The sequence below is a fragment of the Erinaceus europaeus genome, chromosome 14 (assembly GCF_950295315.1).
Source record: "Erinaceus europaeus chromosome 14, mEriEur2.1, whole genome shotgun sequence".
Lineage (NCBI taxonomy): Eukaryota > Metazoa > Chordata > Mammalia > Eulipotyphla > Erinaceidae > Erinaceus > Erinaceus europaeus.
In genome coordinates, this window is record NC_080175.1 from 12,329,475 (window position 1) to 12,352,852 (window position 23,378).

General features: G+C 36.3%; 1 protein-coding gene across 4 annotated transcripts in view; it reads right to left on the minus strand.

The window, feature by feature from the left end:
• The window catches only part of ATRNL1 (attractin like 1), a 700,209-nt gene that overhangs the window by 479,447 nt on the left and 197,384 nt on the right, over positions 1-23,378 (minus strand). For 3 of the 4 annotated variants that reach the window (XM_007519967.3, XM_060171225.1, XM_060171226.1), the window contains exons 21-22: positions 18,435-18,487; positions 3,141-3,235 (exon numbers count right to left, since the gene is read on the minus strand). In XM_007519967.3, coding sequence (XP_007520029.2) covers positions 3,141-3,235; positions 18,435-18,487 — 148 coding nt within the window. Of the gene's footprint in view, positions 1-3,140; positions 3,236-18,434; positions 18,488-23,378 lie in introns of those variants that run through there. The other variant, XR_009544641.1, reaches the window with a different exon arrangement.

Consider the following 23,378-nt stretch of genomic DNA (forward strand, 5'->3'; position numbering starts at 1 on the left):
AGCTGTTTTTCAAGTTTCTGTTCATTAACAATACAGAGGCATCATTTGAGACTTCTAGTAAATGTACAAACTATGTAAACAGTACTTCAGAGATACTGCATTATCTGTCAGAGTCATACCCATAAGTGGTCATTAATGTAAGATGGGAGTTATCTTTTTAGTTCTGTTGTTAAACTGTTAAGGTAATTTCCATGATATGAACTACAAAACTGTCAAGCCCCTAGAGACCTTCTTTTAAGATAGTAATAGAAACAAATGACACTGATTCAAGGTCATGTCGCAAAGCTAACTGAGTATCGTTTTGACTGATAGTAAAAGCAAAATTTTTTCATGTCACCAAACAGGCAGGTTTGATCAATAGTCTACACTGTCCTGGTATGAGAACATATGTTATATCGAAGAAAATTTAAAAATGAAAAGAGGAGTTGCATCCCAGCTCTCTAGCATAAGTCTGAGCTGAGCATTGCTCTGGTCTCATGCTGATTTTTAAAATTTTTTTTTTATTTACTTTTATTTATTTACTTTTTTCTTTTTACCAGAGCCTTGCTCAGCCCTGCATCATGGTGAGGCAGGAAATTCAGAGCTTCAGGTAGGAAAGTCTTTCTGCATCAGCATTATGATATCTACCCCTGCCCATCTCACTCTCTCTGTATCTTTCTTTCATGTATCTTCAGCTTTCATGACTAAACATAGCAATAAAACAAAATGTGATAAAATAGTAAGAAAATAAGGAGAGCTTGGGCAGAAGTGACTGCCTAGTAGTTATCATCTTTCTGTCTTTATACCCATCTCTCATTACAAAAGATATTAAAAAAGTAATGAAAAAAATAAAAAGAAGAAACAGCTCTGGTAATAAATACTACTTTATGTTATCATAATGAACTAAAAATACCTGGTAACTAATTATTAACTTATATTCATTAAAATATACTCATAGAGCAATAAATTGAGGACTGGGGAGAAGACATAATGGTCATGAAAATGATTTTCATGCCTAAGGTTCTAAGGTTCCACGTTCAATTCCTAGTACCACTGTAAACTAGAGCTGAGCAGTGCTCTGCTTAAAAAAAAAAAAAAAATCATATAGGAGTACTGGGCAGTAGTGCACCAGGTTAAGTACACATAGTACAAAGCACAAGGATCCTGGTTCGAACCAGGGCTCCCCACCTGCAGGGGCTCACCTCTCAACAGTGAAGCAGGTCTTCAGGTGTCTATCTTTCTCTCCTCCTCTCTATCTTTCCTTCCTCTCTCAATTTCTCTCTGTCCTATCCAACAACACAAAAAAAGGAAAAAAATGGCCACAAGGAAGTGTGGATTTATAGTGCAGGCACCAAGCCCCAGGGATAACCCTGGAAGGAAAAAAACAAAATCATAAGAGCAATAAATTGAATTAATGAGGAATGCATTGTTGAACTACATACTTATGTTTAGATCTCTTTAACAAATATGCTGATTGGATTAGAAAAAAAATGTCCTTTCTGAAGATCAAGCTCCTTGTTTCTAAAACAAAGCTAGGAAAATCTAAAGAATTTCTTGTGACCGGTGAGTGAAGTTGTTTCACAATGTATTTTCCCTCATTTTGTTTCATAAACCTCACTTGTGAATAAGATCAGTCAGTATTTGTATAACAACTTTAGGGTTATTTCATTTAACATGATCCCCTCTATTTCCATCTATGGGAAGCAAAAGACAAAGATACCATCTTTATCATAGCTTCGTATTTCATTATGTATATAAACTAACAGTTCCTTATCAACTCTTCTGTCTTTGGACACAATATCTTATTCCATATCTTGTGTCTTGCACGTAACACTGAGATCAGCACTGGTATGAATACATGTCATTGGATAAGAATGCTATTATTTAAAAACATGGTCTTATATTAAATTTTACAATTAATCTTTCATACACTTAAATTTTACAAACTTGCAAAATAACACTGATGGCGTTAAAATTAGTGCTTTATTACACACTGGATGAGATAAATCAGACAGAAACAAGTAAATATGGCATGGTAACAGTTACAAGAAGAATTTGAAATGTCAAATTCACAAAAACAGAGAACAAAATGGCTGCCAGAGGCCATGAAGTAGGAAGAATAAAGGAGATACTTGTTAAGAGTAAAAACTCACAGTGATTAACCTAGAGTTATCCTGAACAGTGTGGTGACTGTTATTAGTATCATTATCATTATTAGTATTATCATTATCATTATTATTTGCCTCCAGGGTTATCACTGGGGCTTAGTGCCAGTACTACTAATACACTATCCTGGAAGCCATTTTTACCCCATTTTCTTATTGGCTAGGACAGAGAAAAACTGAGAGAGGAGGGGAAGATAGACACATGCAGACCTGCTTGACTGTTTGTGAAGCGACCTCCCTGAAGGTGGTGAGCCCGAGGCTCAAACCAGAATCTTTGCACGGTTCCTACGCTTTGTACTATGTGCGCTTAACGCCGTGAATTACCGCCCGGAGACTAGTAACAAAATTCAAAACTGCTAAGAAACTAGATCTTAACTATTCCCAACACACACACACACACACACACACACACACACACACACACACACGAAATAGCAAACTACAGGGCATGACACTAACCCTATGGTGGCAATCATACCGAAATATATAAATATATAAATGCATAAAATCAACACATTTTATACCATTAATTTCACCAAATTTAATGTTTATTATGTCTCAATAAATATAATTTTTAAAATGTCATCATTCATAACTAGGACAAACTACTGAAGTTATAAAAAAAGATGACTAAAGTTTGCAACTACAAAAAAAGAAACAATATAACATGGTTTGAATTTATGGATATCATTTCTAAATAAGACTACTCAATCTGAGAGCAAAATTATAAACACAGACAAAGAGCTTCAAAACTTTAACCGATAAAATATAATTTAAATTGTAGGAGTCTTCACAAAGTCTGAAATGTTTAAATCACATATTCTCTGGATCACAAGGCTATCTACATTTCAGAGCGAAATTAATAGGGTTGGTCTTTGTACAAAGAAAATTATCTTACACAGTAATAATTCTGAGAATTAAAAGTGCAATGAAAGATAACAGCAATATTCCTGACTTTCATGTAATTCCACTGAAAGGGACAGATTGTCTCCTCACCTGTTCTGGGTTTGCTATGAAGTTGATGGCTGTGTGGTGACGATCATCTTCCTGCAATAAGCTGAATGTAAACTGATAGTCAATCAAAAGGCTGTCTGTGGGGGGAAAATACAATCTGACATGTACTTTAAACATTGCTTGAAAAGCAAAAAATAGGTGAAAGCACATTTCTTATCAATATTGAAAATGACTATCATTAATTACTAGTGGATTATACGAGACAATGAGGAAAACACAAGCTATCATTCAGCAATGGTACACAATATACAAGTCCCCTCAAGAAATTCAGTACTTCTGCTGGCATTCTGAAAGTTCTACAAAAACTACAGACACTCGGGGAACAACATAAAGAAATGAAAGTCATCTAAAACATGAATTACATAAATAGAAAAATACAGTAATGTTTAGGTATATTTGAATTAACATTTTGTAGGTAGAGAGCTATTTTATATTCTATAATCATAAGATCAAAAATTCTGTGAAAATAGACATTCTTAATATATAAATATTGCACCACATGCTGTAATGCACTTACTTTCTCCTGTATGCTTTTGGTAACTTTTACTAACTTTAAAATGATAATTAAAAAATATTCTATAAAAGTAACTTTTGTTAAATGTAAGATAAAAAAATCTTAGCTCATGAAAACAAAGTCAAGGTAAAATTAATTTTAAATTTGTTCATATGCAATAGTGAAGCCAGGGTTAAATTGTTTCATTGTGATAAGTCATGAAATGTTCATATTATACAAAATGAAGTATTAATTATAATGTTAGAAGTGTCACCTTTATAAAAATATCTCAAATTATTTTAAATAGAGATGACTTCCATTTTTGGATACATAACCACTCACATTATATCCTCATTCACTAAACAACACTAAAATAAAAACCAAAGAGGAATAAAATCTGAATTTATTGGTAAAACTACCAAGAAAACATTCTCTGTGTTGGCTGCTGTCTATTTCACAAGATCCACCCTACATAGTTCTTGAGTAATTTTTTTTGTAAACAAGACCGCTTTTTTAAAGAACTTTTTGAGTTACTATAAATGTGCTCATAAAAAATCATTCAATAAATCATATTTCTGATTTTAAGCTGATTATAAGAATTACAGAGGCAAATTCAAGAATTTAGTGTTGTATTGGGAACTAGATATAAAACAGGAAACAATTCTGTCCTCATGAAATAAATGCATATTCTTGAATAGATTAAGATTTTCATAGATAATATAAGTATAAAGTATAACAGATGGAGTTGATAACTGTTTCTAGTAAATAATTCAGGTAGAGCAAACAGACAAAAGCCTCAAATAAAAAACAAGTCCTAAAGATGGGGCCTGGGCAAAGGTTAAGGTGTTCTATTACAAAAGTTAAAAGATGTGAAATTGAACACTGAAGAACTCATTCTTGTAAAAGAACAAATGAAGGAAAGAAAGAAAAAAGATTAAAGAGGAGAGGGAGAAAGGACAGGATTGGAAGCAAAAGAGATCTCAACTATGATTACCACAAAGGGACAGTGATAAGAATGCAGGCAACGTTGATTGTGGCCAGGCAATAAAGTAGGAGATATCACAAGTTAAACTTGATATGGGAAAAGATTCTGGAGAAAGAAAGAAAGAAAGAGAAAGGGTTGAAGAAAGTGTTGGGGTCCCCACCTGCAGGGGGAAAAGCTTCATCAGCAGTGAAACAGTGCTACAGGTCAGTCTGCTGCCTGCCTGCCTGCCTGCCTGCCTGCCTGCCTGCCTGCCTGCCTGCCTGCCTGCCTGTCTATCTTCCCCTTCCTTCCCAATTTCGTTTTTCTCTTTCTTCCTTTCATTTTTTTTTCCTTTTTGCATTCAGGTTTACTGCTGAGGCGCAATCCCTGCACTACAAATCCACTGCTCCTGGAGAACATTTTTCCCATTTTGTTGCCCTTGTCCTTATTATTATTGTTGCCATTGCTGTTGTTGTTGGATAGGACAGAAATAAATTGAGAGAGGAGGGGAAGACATAGAAGGGGAGAAGACAGACTCCTGCAGACCTGTTTCACTGCCTGTGAAACGACTTCCCTGCAGGTGGGGAGCCGGGGACTCAAACCGGGATCCTTGTGCTCACCCTTGCTCTTTATGCCAGATGCACTTAACCTGCTGCGCTACCACCCGACCGACCCACCTCCTCAACTTCTATCTATATCTATCATAAGTATATAAGTAAGTAGGTAGGTAATAAAGAAAAAGAAAGAAAGAGAGAGAGAGAGAAAGAGAGAGGAAGGAAGGAAGGAAGGAAGGAAGGAAGGAAGGAAGGAAGGAAGGAAGGAAGGAAGGAAGGAAGGAAGGATGGATGGATGGATGGATGGATGGATGGATGGATGGATGGATGGATGTAGAATTGTGGGAGCAGTTGGATACTGTGCTGTTTTGCCATGTGTGTGCAACCCCTGTGTCCAGCCCCATGACACTGAAGGAGCTTCAATGCTATGATGGTCTCTTTCACTCTCTCCTCCTCTCTCAGTCTCTCTCTCTCTCTCTCTCTCTGCCTCTGTGCATAAACTAATGCGACACTGCCTATTTGAAAGTTGTTAAAGTTGTTAAACACTCTCATCACAAGGAAGAGATTTCTGAAACTACGGTGATAGGTTTTTTTTTACAATATTTAAAATATTAAATTATTATGCTATACATTTGAAACTACCATATGTCAATTATATGTCAATACTTCAAAAAAGGAATCTGTATGTCAGTTTGAAACCAAGCAGAAATAAGGTGACAAAAGTAAGTAGCCCAGCTGAGTCCCTAATTGGTGAATCCTGAAATTTCCAAACAGACTTGATGGGCCCAGAACTCGAACAAATCCCTCTCTCCATTGTAACTCATCTCTATCAGGATAACACAATAGACCCCTTTGTGGGCCCCCATAGGACCTTGACCTCAACTTGGATCAAGAATGGTAGAGAATGTTCCAGCCTCCAAAGGGAGGCTGGACAACATATTCTATGCGACACCTGAGGAAGATGGGTCAATACTGGGGCAGCTTGGAATGTTCCTACTCATGACCACAGAATGTAAGCTCAGATCTACAGGGATGCAGAGGTCACATAGGCTCCTAAGCTGAATATGGGCCCCAGATCACATCAAATCTATGGGGTTTACAGTCAACAATATTTATACCCCTTTCCCATATTAGGGAGCTACTCTCTTCCTTGATCCAGCTTTCTGGTCCTTTTTCGAGCCATGACATCATCTCCTCAGACAATAACTTGGATCCAACTGCATATGAGATTTCAGGCTCAGGCAAAAACCAACCAACCAAACAAACAAACAAAAACACTAGTACAGCTACAGGCCCTTTGAAATACAACTAAAGTATGCCTACTAGTTATCTACAAAATGGAGGAAACCCTTCCCCCAACACTTTATCTGCACTATTCCAGCCTTTAGGTCCACGATTGTTCAACAGTTTGGCTTCATATGTGAAATCTCTTTTCAGCCACCAGGTTCTAGATGCTAGCATGATGCCGACCAGACTTCCCTGGACAGACAACCCCACCAATATGCCTTGGAAACCTGCTTCCTCAGAGCCCTTCTCCACTAGGGAAAGAGAGAGACAGGCTGGGAGTATGGATCGACCTGTCAATGCAAATGTTCAGTGGGGAAGCAATTACAGAAGCCAGACCTTCCACCTTCTGCAACCCACAATGATCTTGGATCCATACTCCCAGAGGGTTAAAAAATAGAAAAGCTATCAGAGGAGGGGATGGGATATGGAGGTCTGGTGGTGGGAATTGTCAAGTTGTACTCCTCTTATCCTATGGTTTTGTCAGTGCTTCCTTTTTATAAATAAAAAATTTAAAAAAAAAAATTGGTGGCCATTATGTGGCAGAAACAGTGCACTGGGACATCTGAGAACCTCTACAACAATGTCAGTCACCCAAGCCCACATGCAATCCACTGTTCTAATGTACTCTAGTATAGTGCCAAAATCATCATCATCATCATCATCATCCATCAAATTCTTCATGAGAGACTCAAGATTGATTATTACATTCTCATGCATTAAACTTAGAAAAACTAAATCAGCATAATGCAGTGTCTGTTAATGATAAATCCTTATGTCAGATGGACCTTTAAAAAAAAAGTCTGAATCCTGAAATAAAATTAGTAGAAGGATTTCACGATTCAAGTGACTAAGAACAGTACCACTCACTGAATATTAATTAGTATAAATTGAGGAAAATTTAGACTTCTACAGAAAATGTTTCTCTTTAAAGCTACTTAAAATTAAAGTCTTCCAGAAGCCAATCACACAATTTTCCATTTCAGCTGAACGATATACCCCCCTCCATTTGAAAAATAATCATGTATTTTTTTTTTACAAATTTGGAAAATAATAATTACCTGGTATTTAAAGTATATGAATTAACAGTGAAATTTGCTCTAAACTTAGCTGAGTAGAAAATGTGAAGCATTAACATTTAAAAGTATAATTCAAGTTTATGCAAATATATATAATCTGAATGTAAGTTTCCAAACTTCTTTAGTGAATCACATAATTACTTTGAAAAAATTAAGTCATTTTAGCCAATAAATCATTTCCAACAACATATTCTGTTGTTGATAAATCCTGAGAAATGGAAGTAGAAGTAAATGTGATTAAGAGAGGACAGGGGAATCCTGTTCTGTTTAAGTTGTAAGAAATAGCATGTTTTTATAGACTGGTTGACATCAGTAAAAATTTAGCAGAGAAGAAAAAGTTGATGAGGCAGAGATATTTTAGAACAACACCCCTGAGCATATACACATAAGGGGATGATTTTGAGATGAGAAGAATAACTCAATGTAGTTCTGGGATTTATGCTTATAAAGATTTGTTTCTATCCCTGTCTAACCCTAGCCAGGGTGCTGGAGTAGCTGCAGTCAGGAGATAGCTAATCCATACAGGAACAACAGAGTCACATAAAACCCTCTGTGCTTATGGAGTTCTGTTGCTAAGATATTAGGATAGAGCCCTATAAATTAGTCATCTTCCACTAAGATAAGCAGAATAAATTCTGTATTGTTTCAGGAAATAAAACTAATTGTTCATGTTTATTCTTGCACAAAGGTAGGCATATGATTTTAAAGTTGCATTATATGTATTTTAAAATATGGGGCCAGGCAGCAGCACACCCAGCAGACTGCACATATTACCATGGGAGAGGGAACCAAAATCAAGCCTTAGGCCCAACCAGTGAGGTTTGGGGGAGAGGAAGGAGAGGTGAAAGCTTCACAAGTGGCATATCTGTGCTATAGGTGTCTCTCTTATTTTATCCTTTTCTCTCTCTTCTGCTCTTTGCTCTCCATTTCTCTCTCTATAAAAAGGGGGAAGGCAAGTGGTGGCACACCTGGTTAAGCACACACATTACAGTCTGCAAGGATGCAGGTTCAAGCCCCTGTTCCCCACCTGCAGGGGGGATGCTTCAAGAATGGTAAGCAGAACCGCAGGTGTCTCTCTGGCTCTGTCCCTTTCTATTTCCCCCACCCCTCTGAATTTTTCTGTCTCTATTTAATAATAAATTATATATAACAAGTGGGGCCGGGTGGTGGCGCACTTAGTTGAGTGCACATGTTACAATGTGCAAGGACCCAGGTTCAAGTCCCAGTCCCCACCTGCAGGGGGAAGGCTTTGCGAGTGGTGAAGCAGTGCTGCAGGTGTCTCTCTTGTCTCTATTCATCTCTATCCCCAGCTTCCTTCTTGACTTCCGGCTGTCTCTATCCAATAAAAAAATAAAGTTAATAAAAAAATTTTTTTTTAAAGTATGCCCACTACAGGTACTGGGATGTAGGCTGTAGGTTAGTGACAGAGTGCATCTTTTCATTCATAAGAACCTGGATTCAATCCCTGGAAAAAATATATGCATTATATGTACTATACTTATCAACCACATATTCAATTTTTTAAACTGAAAAACTGTAATATCCTATACATTTTAACATATTACAGACTAGGAAAAAAAATCACAGGAAACCATTAAAAAGTAACAATGAGATATATTTAAAAATAACAAATGGCAATTATTGAATAACTCAATTTTCTGGTTTCATAGACTGAATTTTAAACATTAAAAACCGCTAAGGATTGACTCAAGCCTTTTGACAGTCAGCAAATTATGTCTCACAATTACAGAAAAATTAGTGGTCAGAAATCTGAGTTGTATCTAAAAATTAAATCTACAAGTACACATTAAAAGTATTTATCTAAATGCACAGTGTTGTATCCATGACACATGTCAAATTCTGTACCATTTTAAATACAAAAAGCAAAAAAAAAAAAAGGAAAAAAAAGAAAGAAAACTGTATTCCTTGGAAAAAATACTACTAAAAGAGTCAATTCTCTTTTAACTATTTATTTATTTATTTATTATTGAATAAAGACAGAGAAATTGAGAGGGAAGGAAGAGGTGGATAGGGAGACGATTAGAGACACCTGCAGCCTTGCTTCACCACCTGTGAAGCTTTTCCCCTGCAGATGGGGACCAGGAGCTTGAACTTGGGTCCTTGCTTTCTGTAATGTGTGCACTTGAACAGGTGTATCAGCACCTGACTCCTGTCACTCGTCTCTCTCTCTCTCTCTCTCTCTTTCTCTCTCCCTCCTCCCCCCATCAATTTGGTAGACCTTAAGTGGATATAAGAAAACTCATACTATTGGCTTCAATTTTTTTTTTTTGCCTTCAGGGTTATTGCCGGGGCTCGGTGCCTATACCATGAATCCACTGCTCCTGGAGGTCATTTTTTTCCCTTTTTGTTACCCTGGTTGTTTTACCATTGTTGTGCTTATTATTATCGTTGTTATTTATGTCATTGTTGTTGGATAGGACAGAGAGAAATGGAGAAGGGGAAGACAGAGAGGGGGAGAGAAAGGTAGACACCTGCAGACCTGCTTCACCACCTGTGAAGCGACTACCATGCAGGTGGGGAGCCTGAGGCTCGAACCGGAATCCTTCCTCTGGTCTTTGCGCTTTGCTCCACGTGCGCTTAACCCACTGCGCTACCGCCTGACCCCCTATTGGCTTCAATTTTAAATTGCATAGCAGAAAAAAAAATTCATGAAAATAGAAAGGATAGAGGTCTCTTGTTTTAAGTCAAGTTTATAATGGATTAAGCATACAACAGAAGGCTGCACTAGTGCAACATAAACCAAATGTGAAGTCTCCCAGAATAGAACAGAGGTGAAAATCACTGAAATGGAGTAACAGAAAAAGCAGTTTTCAATATAGGCATGACGAGTGGGGTTACTAGAGGTTAGAAGAAAAGCAAATGAGAAGTGGCTGCTAATACGGACTGTGTTCTTCTTAGGCATGATAAAACCTGTTCCTAACATTGGAGGACTGTTGCACAGCTTTGTGAATATGGTAAAAATGTTGGATTGTACATTTTAAGAGGGTGAGTTTTTTTAATATGTGAGTTACATTTCAGGAAAGCTTTATCAAAACATCTTATGGGTATTTAGGAAAGCCTATGTGGAAAAGGCTACAAGAAATCCTACATATTGAAAGAAAATGGACATAAAAATTATGCAAGTAGATGCTGGAAATATCTAGAAGTCTGAGATCCAAAAATGTAAGCATACTAACGTTAACAATGAAGTTGTTCTTGATTAGCCTTCACTGTATCACAACACTGTTGATGCAAGTTTCAATTAATTTGTGAACCAGGATAATTATTGTAAATATTTTCAGCTGAGTCAGAGATTTTTAATCTGAGTATTGTGAGAATAGAACTGGGATGAATGATTTGCTTTCTTTATGCCATCAATGTTTCAGTTAATATTGCATTTCCCTTTTAATATTAGCATGTTTATGGAGATCAAAACTGTAACCTCCCACTGACCAAATGTGTCACCTGGTGGGTTTAATTAACATCATGAGGTTTCATGGTACAAAAGGTCTAACACTTACAATCCCATAGGTTTGTTCTGTGGGTAATCATAGTTTTGTGAGTATGTACTCGGCTTAAGAAGATGAAATAATAATATGAAGATGTTGATTAAATGTTATTTCATGTTCCTATTTGTAATGTTGGTTCTGAATTAGTTTTAAATAATTTAAAAAATCAAGAAGCTTCTCACATTTATATGTAGTTACATATTCACTCATAAGTTTATGACTCCAAGACCTCATCTTTATCCATACTGAGAGACTCGAAAAAGGTTCACATATGCAGAATTTAACAATATCAAGAATACAAATATATTTAAACAAAGGCATATGTATAGCTGTATTTGAAAATTTTGACAACTGACTAAGTTAAAATAAAAGAACACATGAAGATAAGACCCAGTATATTTACAGTCTCACTGTGTCAAAGGCATATTCAGTAGATAGTTCCAGGAATACACCTTAGAATATGACTACAAGTATCTTTTTCATGCTCTCTTGCCCTCATTTAACTGTTTGACACACTGCAAACAGGTGGACTGTTTTTAAAGAAAAATTTAACATTTTACTCTTCTCTAAATAGTTTTCAATGCATTCTCATTTTTCTGTGATAAGACCAGGCTTCCACTCAGATTCTAACTGTCCCCATCCCCATGCCATAGCCACCCCACCACCAAGTCATCTTTCAAACTTATTTGAGAAAATAATTCCTTTACCTCACCCACTGCCACTTCCTGATCCACAAATTAGGTGAAGCTCTCTTATAATATATTCCCAAACAGCTATAATTCTCACTTAGAATTTTTATGACAACAGGCTTAAGATCTATTTTCCCTACAAGTTTACAAGCTTTAGTGGAGCAGAACCCATTTTGTTTACTATAATGTCCCCAGAGTCTAACAATGTGGTTAGTCAGTAAATAAAGTTGAATAAATAAACAAAAGCCAATTCTGAAAACTGACACTCTCCCTAAGATCTAACAGAGAAACTCTTCAGTAAGTAAATTAAACACGGGGAAGGGGGGTGTACACTTAAGAGTATTAAATGAAATAAATTTTTTGCACATGATACATATTAAATAAATACTAGTTTTTCTTTGCTTGCTGAGTAGCATTATCCTATCCATGCTTAAAAATCATTGTTTAAGAATCCCAATTGAGGGCCAGAGGGATAGCATAATGGTTATGCAAAAAGACTTTCATGCCTGAGATTCCAAAGTCCCAAATACAACACTCTGTCATAAGACAGAGCTGAGCAGTGCACTCACTGGGAAGGAGGGGAAAAAAGAGAGAGAAAAGGAAGGAAGTAGTGAAGAAAGGAAGGGAGGAATGGATGGAGGCAGGCAGGCAGGCAATCTATTGCTCATTAAAGGTTCAAGAAAAATTCCAAAAGTAAAATAGGCCACAGAAACTTTGCCAGTAAAATATTCGCTAGATAAATATCAGAGGACAACTACAAAGCTTTTATAACTATCTACTCAGGAAAAAAGAAAAACTGAGTGTGTAGCCCTATGACATACATTTAAATTTAGTGGGTTTTTCCTCTCACTACCAATGAATAAGAAAGAATGGATCATGATCACTAATTTCTATATATTGGTAATTCTAATTTAGAGACAGGCCTATAATATGACATGACCCCTTCAACCCACCTTCATTTGATTCTTGTTGTCTCTAAATAGTCAAATTTCCCATTCTGCAGTGACATGTAGGTATCATTTGGATTTTTCTTTTTTCTAATATTTATTATTCCTTCCCTTTTGTTGCCCTTGTTTTTTTATTATTGTTGTTGGATAGGACAGAGGGAAATGAAGAAAGGAGGGGGGGGGAGATAGAAAGATAGAAAAGTGGAGAGAAAACAGACCTGCTTCACCTCCTGTGGGCTCAAACCGGGATCCTTACACTGGTCCTTGCGATTAATCCGCTGCGCTACCACCCGACTCCCGCCTAGATTTTATTTTAATCAAATCTTCCATAGGACAACTAGGGATGAGCAGCTCATTTTTATTTAAGTGAACAGCTGACGCAGGGTCTTTCATTGAAGAACTACACTACTTAGAAATAAAAGCAGAGCAATATTTTCAGGTTAACCTATATGTCCAAACAGTTTAATCAATAAAAATATGTGCATACAGCCACACACGTGTTCTTTTTTTACTTAAGTGCATTGTTATTAAATATTTAGTAATCTGCTACTCTTTGCTAAGTATGTGTTACAAGACAATATTCTAAGTGATCAGGTGGTAGTGCAGTGGGTTAAGTCTACACACTGCCATAGGATCCAGATCATAAAATCATAAAATTAAGCAAATATTCTAAGTTTTTAAATTTTCATTTTAATGAGTGAATAAAATCTATGTTCAAATAAAATTTAGATTCTCTGTGTTTATCAGGATAACCTCTGTTCTATTTTTAGAGAGCCAGATGGGTGCTATTAATATTTAAATAATTATTTATCTTAACATACACATCAACATAATATGCCTAGTAAAAATAATTTTCTTTTATTTTAGAAAACATTCAAAATAAGTCAAAAATAACAAATTCAAATTTTAATTGTTTTCACTGTTCATATGATAAACTGGGATTTATTTATTTTAAATTATACCTGCAGGATATTAAAAGTATTGTGTATTAAGAGTGGGGAATGGGAGGAGGAGTCCATCTAGTGTGGTGAGTGTAGTGAGTTTTACACACTACTAATACACTACTAATGCTTAAAATATTCTAAACTAATGCCAAATCAATTGCTAAAAAAAGTATTTCCTCTCATTTAGATCACAGAAAAATCACATCCTATACACAATAATAATGTCTTCCAGTTCAAGGAAGGTATCATTAATCAATGATAAAAATCCTACATGAGATTAGTGAATTTAATATTTAATAATAAAATATAATATAAACATAATGATTAAATGAATGTAAATATGTAAAAATATATTTAAGAGAAGTAAAAATATATAAAATATATTAAATTTCATATTCTTAAAAGAACAGTTTATAATTATCACAAAATTCTACTCTGATTTCTAAATAGCAAGAGAAGAAACTAAAAATAAAACTATTTTTTCAAGAGCTGGTAAAATGGGCCAAACTATGTTAGAATCAATGATTTAGACACTATATGCACATAGAGGATTGATGCAGAAGTGTGATCAAGTGAGTTCATCTCCATACTATACCTGCTTCCTCATATAAGTGACCCAAGTTCAAGTCTGGCTCCCATAAAATTGAAGGAAGCTTCAGTGCTGCAATACAATTCTCTTCCCCTTTTTCTCTATTTATTGAAAAAATTGTCTTGGAATGTTAAAGTCTCCAAAACAACATAATAAAAATACAGGGTATAATAAAATAGATGATCACAGAAGTGGTGGAGTATTTGATAACTTGCACATGTTGACAAGGGCACCTGGGTTCACGTTCCATGTCCCCACCTGCCAGGGTAGAAGTGGAGGATGGAGTAGAAGAGAGAGCTCCATGAGCTGTGGAATGGCGCCTGAGAAGTTCTTTCCTTTGTAGGCACCTGGCCCCCCAGCAGTAACAAAAGTCACAGGAGTGACTTCATGTATTTGACTTCCGCTTAATAAAATACAGCGTATCTGACACTAATAACCCTACCACTCATTTTGTGTTTAAAGTTTTCTTTATTACTTTTGGTATTATTAGTTAAAATCAAACATTAAAAACTATTGTATTGGGGAAGCAATTACAGAAGCCAGACCTTCCACCTTCTGCACTCCATGATGATCCTGGGTCCATGCTCCCAGAGGGATAAAGAATAGGAAAGCTATCAGGGGAGGGGATGGGATACGGAGTTCTAGTAGTAGGAAGTTGTACCCCTTGTGTGGAGTTGTACCCCTCTTATCCTATGGTTTTTGTCAGTGTTTCCTTTTTATAAATAAAAATTTTAAAAAAGCTATTGTATTTACTGTCAACTATAAAACATTAATCCCCCAATAAAAAATAAATTAAAAAATAAGTAAGTAAATTCCCAAGTCAGTTGGTTTGTGGAAAAAAAAAACATGAAAAAAAAAGTCAATCAAATTTGATATATTGCTAAACTTTTCTTTTTATATATATGAGGTCTGACAACTTTCAAGTACATTTGTTGTTTTATTTTGAATTGAAGCTGTTAAAAGTACTAAGACTGTATGTAAGCTTTAACTGTGGGTATTTCAGTGTATAGTAACACCACATTGTACTGAACTGCATTAGGTTACAACATGGAGCTTCATTTAAAATTTCACGCAAATCCCTAAAACTGGACTGGAATCTATTAGCTCTATTAATGCTTTTACAAAAACTACTGACAAGGAGGAAGGTTCAAGCCCATGGTCCTCACCTACAAGTGGTGAAGCATGGCTGCAGGTATCTCTGTCTCTCTCCCTCTCTATTTCTTCCTCCCTTCTTGATTTCTCTCTGTCTCTATACAATAAGAAATGAATAAATATTTTTAAAAGATTTATAAAAATTACTGATCTTTACTTTTAAAAAATATTCTTTTTTTTTTTAATAACAAAACCATTTCTTTCAAGTGTTAAGTTCTGAGCCTCAAGACAAATGACAAGACTGCCATCTACTGCTTCAGAACTGTTCTACTAACATATCTTAGAAAAATAAATCTTATATAAAGATGAGCCACTCAATATGGTAGCCACTATTCAATTGTGGATACTACGTTGTTGAAATGTGATTGATTTGAATTGAGATTATTATAGGTATAGAACATAAATTGCATTTCAAAAACTTAAGCCTGAAGTGTCTAAATAAATAAAGTAAAATATCCCACTGATGGTCTTTTATTTTATTACAAGTCAAAATGACATACTGTAGAGATGCCATCCTAAAGTGCCTTTGTAGAATAGTATACCCACAATAAAAGTAGATAATTAAGAAAAGAAAATTATAGCATAGCCAAAATGACATTTGCAAAAGAAATCACCACCCAAACAAAATGACATTTAAAAGCATGTGAGGAAGAAACAACTAAAGACAAAAGCTAAAATTGAATAGCTAGAAGACAAAAAAATCAGTAAAGAAGATGGATAACCTCAAAAGATAGTTAGCTAAATTTAAAGATGGTCAATGGGCCTACAGAGAGTTCACCACGGCATGCCTGAATCTTGGGATGGTCAATGGGCCCTACAGAGAGTTCACCACGGCATGCCTGAATCTTGGGATGGTCAATGGGCCCTACAGAGAGTTCACCACGGCATGCCTGAATCTTTGGATGGTCAATGGGCCCTACAGAGAGTTCACCATGGCATGCCTGAATCTTTGGATTCTAGTTCTAGCACCACATGGAAACACCATCAGCAGAACCATGTAAAGCAGTACTGAACTCTTTGTCTCACTGACTTTCTTCTTCTATCTTCTCTACATCTCTTTTAAATTAAAATAAATACATAAATAAATAAAATGGGCCAGAAGGGCTGCTTGGCCATTTTGTGCAAGAGGCTTTTTACTCATTTCCTAATCACATACACACACACACAAAAACAAACAAAAGCAAACACACGTAAAAGGCATGACACATATTCATCAATAAAAAAAGCACCAGAGAAACTCTTCCTTGAACAACCACTGAAAAACTGACTTAATATTTTAAGCCCTAGTGTTTTCAAAAAAAAAATAGCAACATCCTCAAATTCATGTATAAATGCTATTACCATAGTTACACAACATGAAACATTAAAGTTATAGTTAGAAAAATAATAGGGAGTTATAATCTGTACTCATTTATAGTATAATATATATATGTATATATATATACTGAATAAAATATAGACCATGATATGAAGACGTGTCCCAAGTAATAACACATCTTAGGTATATATATTTAGTCTATCCCATAAATGTGAAGTCTTTTGTTTATTTTTTTTATTTTTAGTATTTTTCTGATAGTGACGGGAAGCAGAAAGGCAGAGAGTGAAAGAGCCCACAGTACTGAGGTTCCAACGCAGTGGGGCTTGAGCTCGAAACTGGGTTATCCACATGGCAAAATGGCACTACCCCAGTGAGCTATTTCATTAGCAGCAGAATGTGAAGATTTCTTAAATTAGAAGATTTATTCATGGAAGTTTACACTTAACCATGTGAAGGGGAAGTCATTCATGATGAAGTCTTCTGTGAAATTTCATCTGAGGACTCGGTCTTGGCAAACCAGTGCTCTACAAATGGGCTATATTTCCTGGGCCGTTCATGATAAAATTTTATAACACGCTAATATAGGTAGGAATTTTCTTAATGTGATAGAGTAAATGTTCTATGAATTATGGCAAACACTACTTGACTACTGATTATATCGTTTTGATTAGCACTGAAATGGATGTCATGATTATTATAAAGAGGGAGCAATAAAAATATCCATAGTGGGGCTGGGTGGTGGCACACCTGGTTGAGTGCATATGTTACAATGCGTGAGGATCCAGGTTCGAGTCCCCAGTCTCCACCTGGAGGAGGAAAGCTTCACCAGCGGTGAAGCAGTGCTACAGGTGTCTCTTTGTCTCTCTTTCTCTCTACCCCCCCCTTCCCACTCAATTTCTGGCTGTTTCTATCCAATAAAGAAATAAATAAAGATAATAAAAAATTTAAAAATATCCCTGGTTTAGTGAATTAATTACATCATGTAATTCACTAAAATACAATTATATTTGAAAATTTAAAAAATCTATACATAATGAGAATTTAAATTCACTGAAGTTTATGAATATTCAACCAGTATACTAGTGTAGTTTTTATTTTAAAATATTAATTTTAATTTCAAATAGAAATTATTATAATCAAATGAATGTATGCTTAAAACCATTAGTCATTAGGAGAATGCAAATAAGAACAAAATACTACTACACATCTAATAGAATTTCTAAAGTTAAAAGGATAATTTATGAAGTATTGAATCCATAAACATTGAAACTCATGTAGTGTTTGTAGAATATAAACTGGTAAAAAAAATGAACAATACTTTGTTTTCTGCTAAAAACCTTAAAAATACATCCACCATGCTATCATTACCCAAATGAAATCATTTTTAAGCATGAAATCAGTATAGCATTTTACTAAAGATCAAAACTATTCCTTTCAATTTATACAAAATATTGTTTACTAAAAAATTAATGACAATTATTACATAAAAATTCAGTGTAGCATATTCAAGTTTGTTCCAGCCCATGTAAGATTTACTTCTCTACTCTTTAGAATAGGAAAAAACAATGCAATAGATACAGTAGGCTATGGAAAAGACATTGCTTCCTGAGCAATATGTAATTATACAGTGATCTTAAAAAGTAGAATAGTTAGCATGTTAATAGCAGTGTTGGTTGTGTAAGATGACTTTTATTCTCTTCAAAATCGCTCTGAGAATGATACTAGCAAAATATCTTTAAAAAAAAAATACTTACAATAACATGTTCCTCTAAGTGGGTTACCAACATAGCGATTTTCAGAGTCACATCTGCAAAAAAGACAAAAACTTATTTACTCCTAAAGTTCATGCAAAAGCGTCATGTCTGTCTCAAGCAAAAAAAGTGAACTCTACATTATGGCTCTTTTATGTTGCGTCCCTAGTTGACATTTCAAGAACATCTTAAGAATCATTAACTGGGAGTTGGTCTGTAGCGCAGCAGGTGAAGCACATTTGGCACTAAGTTTAAGGACTGGCTTAATCCCCACCTACAGGGGAGTCTCTTCACAGGTGGTGAAGCAGTTCTGTAGGTGTCTCTCTTTCTCTCCCCCTTTGTCTTCTCCTCCTCTCTCCATTTCTCTCTGTCCTATCCAACAACGACGACATCGATAACAACAACAACAATAACTACCACAACAATAAAACAACTAGGGCAACAAAAGGCAGGAAAAAGCAAAAAAATTAAAACAAAATCATTAACTGTCCTGTGTTGGGGCCACAGTGGGTACTTGCTGCAGTAGTTGGTGACTCTAGCAATTATGAACATGTCATTCTAAAATCAGAATACTCCATATAGAATGATTTTTTTTCCCCTCCAGGGTTATTGCTGGGCTCGGTGCCTGCACCATGAACGCACCTGCGCTCCTGGAGGCCATCCTTTCCCCCCTTTTGTTGCCCTTGTTGTTGTAGCCTCGTTGTGGTTATCATTATTGCCACTGTTGATGTTGTTCGTTGTTGGATAGGACAGAGAGAAATGGAGAGAAGAGGAGAAGACAGAGAGTGGGAGAGAAAGATACCTGCAGAGCCGCTTCACCGCCTGCGAAACAACTCCCCTGTGAAACAACTCCCCTGCAGGTGGGGAGCCAGGGGCTCAAACCGGTATCCCTACGCCGGTCCCTGCGCTTTGAGCCACATGCACTTAACCCACTGCACCACCCGACCCCCTGATTTTTAAGAATATCTATTCTTCCATGAATTCTGTCATACCCATGATTTACTGATTTTATTAGAGAAGTTCCTATAAGAGCTATAGATTCTTTTGACTTCTTTAATGCACTCAGCACACACTGAATAAACTGATTAAATTTTTTAAAAAATTAACTACAGAAAATTGTATATATGAACGCTCATGTAAACATCAATATATGGTCAGGAGATAAGCAGAGGTGATTAAAGTTAGGTGAAATATGACCTGTATTTTCTCCTGATGTTACAAGAGAGTTAAAAGTCTCTAAAAATTTAGCCAGAAAATTTCTTATGGAATAAAATCTTATTCTTTGTGAGTACCCAAATTTACATCTTTTCTACTTACACATGGTTTAAATTATGTATTTAAAGTATATTCATAAATATATTGTGTCCTAGTTTCTACACCAATACTGACAATGTATTTGTATTTAAAGAAAGAAAAAACTCTTCCAATATGCAACAACAAAAGCTTTCCCTAAACCACTATGTCCCCTGTGTGATGGTGGTTATCAGAGGGAAGGCAAGATTCTTAGTGGCATGATGACACAGTAATTTTGGTAGTGCTTGCTATAAATTGTATTTACATATTAGGTGTAAAACTGCATTCCTAAAATCTTATAATATTGTGAACCATGTAGAAGCCATAAAAAAACTATTCTGGAAATAAACCAATAAATCATTCAGCCCTAAGTTCTGAAACTCAGACTGAATTTCTTATCAAATAATTGTAGCCAGCAGAGGTCAGGGAGGTGGCTTGGTAGCTAAACATATACATACCCCTTGCAACTAGACTCTTAATTCACTCCCAGTACCACATATGTCAGGGTTGAGAGCTTTTTGCTCCTTTTCTTTTTCTCATTAAAAAAAAATAATAAATCTTTACAGAAATTAAATAAAACACACTGAGCATTCAAAACTCATGAGTTCGCAGTGGCATTAAATACGTCAAATATACACTAGAGTAGTGAGAAGAAATATTTTCAATTTTTGTAAAGTTCACATTTTTCAATTTCTGTCTTGAGAATTCATTTAAAATTAGAATTAGTGCCTAGTCAAGATCCGATCTAATTTCACAATGCAACTTCTTAGGAAGCTCTCCAACATACAGCAAGTATGCACCATGATGACTGGGTAAAGTGGCTTAATATTCAATTACATGTAAAAAGTTAAATGGTGAGAATGTTTTACAAAATGTTTTTATTGGGAGGGGGAGACAGCATAATGGCTATGCAAACAGACTCTTATGCCTGAGGCTCCTAAATCCCAGGTTCAATCCGTCAGTACCACTGTAAACCAGAGCTGAGCAGTGTTCCGGTGTTTCTCTGTTTCTCTCTCTGTTTCTCTCTCTCTCTCTCCATCTCTCTCAAAAAAATAAAATGAATAAAATTTTTTAATGTTTTATTGTTAGTAAAATAGAACTGTAAAATAATATTTCCTGTTTTCAAAAGAATCATTTTAAATACAAAGAGACAAATTACAAGTAAATATAGACCCCAAAAAATGACATGTAATAAAAGGCTATGTGCACATAGTGAATTTATTGGTCTTAAAATTATCTCCCGAAATCCAAAGATTGCTGAAATTAAAAACAAAACTATGAGAGTGCTTTCTGCTGCTGTCCAACTAATCTTAATACTTTTTTTTTTCTGCCTCTACGGTTCGGTGCCTGCACCCAGAATCCACTGCTCCTGGAGGCCATTTTTTCCCATTTTGTTGCCCCTGTTGCTATATATTGTTGTCGTTGCCATTGCTGTTGTTGCTGTTGCTGGATAGGGCAGAAAGAAATCGGGGGGAGCAGGGGGGGGTTAAGACAGAGAGAGTGAGAGATAGACACCTGCAGACCTGCTTCACCTCTTGTGAAGAGACACCCCCCCCCTCAGGTGGGGAGCCTGAGGCTTGAACCAGGTCCTTCTATCAGTCAATGCGCTTCCTGCTGTGTGTGCTTAACCCCCTGTGCCACTGCCCAGCTTCTGATACAGACATTCTTAACTAATAGGCATCAGACAGTTGAGAGTAATAAGCTAAATAATCATGTTACATTTGTATTGTTGTTGTTTGTTTTTCCTCCAGGGTTATCTCGGGGGCTTGGTGCCAGAACTAAAATCCACTGTTCCTAGAGGCTTTTTTTTTTTAACCAGCTTTATTGGATAGGACAAAGAGAAATTGAGAAGGCAGGGGAAGACGATGAGGGGAACTGAAAGACAGACACGTGCAGATCTGCTACACAGCTTGTGAAGCAACCTCCCTGCGGGTGGGGAGTCAGGTTCTCAAACACAGGTCCTTGCGAGGGTCCTTGTGCTTCGGTCTATGTGCACTACTGCCCGACCCCCTCAGGTTAATGCTCCACTGCTCCTGGAGGACATTTTGCCCATTTTTGTTGCCCTTGTTATTGTTGTATTGTTTGTTGTTGGATAAGACAGAGAGAGATCAACAGAGGAGGGGAAGACACAGAGAGAAAAACAGATACCTACAGACCAGCTTCACAGCTTGTGGAGTGACCCCCCCTGGCAGGTGGACTCCTACTTGCTCTAGTCCTTGCACTTCATGCCCTGTGCACTTAGCCCGCTGCACTGCTGTCCAGACCCTAACCCTAACATTCTTTTTATTTAACCTAAATACAATGTGTCCTAAAACATAAACTTGTCTAATGTATAACTGAGAAATGAATAATAAATAATTAAAATAAAATGGAAGAAACTAGACTTACTTTTCAAAACCCATGATCCTCACTGGCAAATAAATGTATTTCACTAACAGAAGCATCTTAAGTGGAAAAATATCTTCATTAAAAAAGGAGTAAGTGGGGAGTCGGGCTGTAGCGCAGCGGGTTAAGCGCAGGTGGCGCAAAGCACAAGGACCGGCATAAGGATCCCGGTTCGAACCCCGGCTCCCCACCTGCAGGGGAATCGCTTCACAGGCGGTGAAGCAGGTCTGCAGGTGTCTATCTTTCTCTCCCCCTCTCTGTCTTCCCCTCCTCTCTCCATTTCTCTCTGTCCTATCCAACAACGACGACAACAACTATAATAACTACAACAATAAAACAACAAGGGCAACAAAAGGAAATAAATAAAATAAAATATAAAAAAAAAATTAAAAAAGGAGTAAGTGAGGTTACATGATAGTGTGAATAAGAACAGACAGAGATAATTGCTAGTCATATTATCTTGTTTTCATTATGAAATATTTTAATATATGTGTTTTGAATAGGAATATGAATCACTAAAAGTTCCACAATTTAAGAGTCATAATGGGTAAGGAAAGTGTTAAGACAAAGCTTAGTTAAAAACAAAATTATTAACTAAACTGATAATGTATTTTGTAAGTTAAATTAGTATTTCTTTTTCTTTTTTTTGCCTCCAGGGTTATTGCTGAGGCTTGGTGTCTGCACTACGAATCCACTGCTCCTGGAGGCTACTTTTCTTTTTCCTTTTAGTTGCCCTTGTTTATCGTTGTTGTTATTATTTTTGTTGTCATTGTTGTTGTTGGACAGGACAGAGAGAAATCGAGAGAGGACAGGAAGACAGAGGGAGAGAGAAAGACAGTTACCTGCAGACCTGCTTCATCACTTGTGAAGCAACTCCCCTGCAGGTGAGGAGCCAGGGGCTCAAACCATGATCCTTAGGCTGGTCCTTGCGCTTTGCACCATGTGCGCTTAACCCCCTGCGCTACCGCCCGGCCCCTAAATTAGTATTTCTGACACATAATCTTTTAAAATTCAAAATCCTCTGTATTAAAAAGATTAGATAGAAACATCAAAAGCTTTCACAAGCTGTCTTCATGGTTTAATTAAAAATATAACTTCAAAATGTTTCTGTGTCTAAATAGACAATCATTCCCTACTCCCGCTAAGCAAATAGACAGACCTTGTTTTTTTTTATTTTAATTTTTTTGCCTCCAGGGCTATTGCTGGGGCTCAGTGCCTGTCCTGTAAATCCACCTCTTTTATCCCATTTTGTTGCCCTTGTTGTCCTTA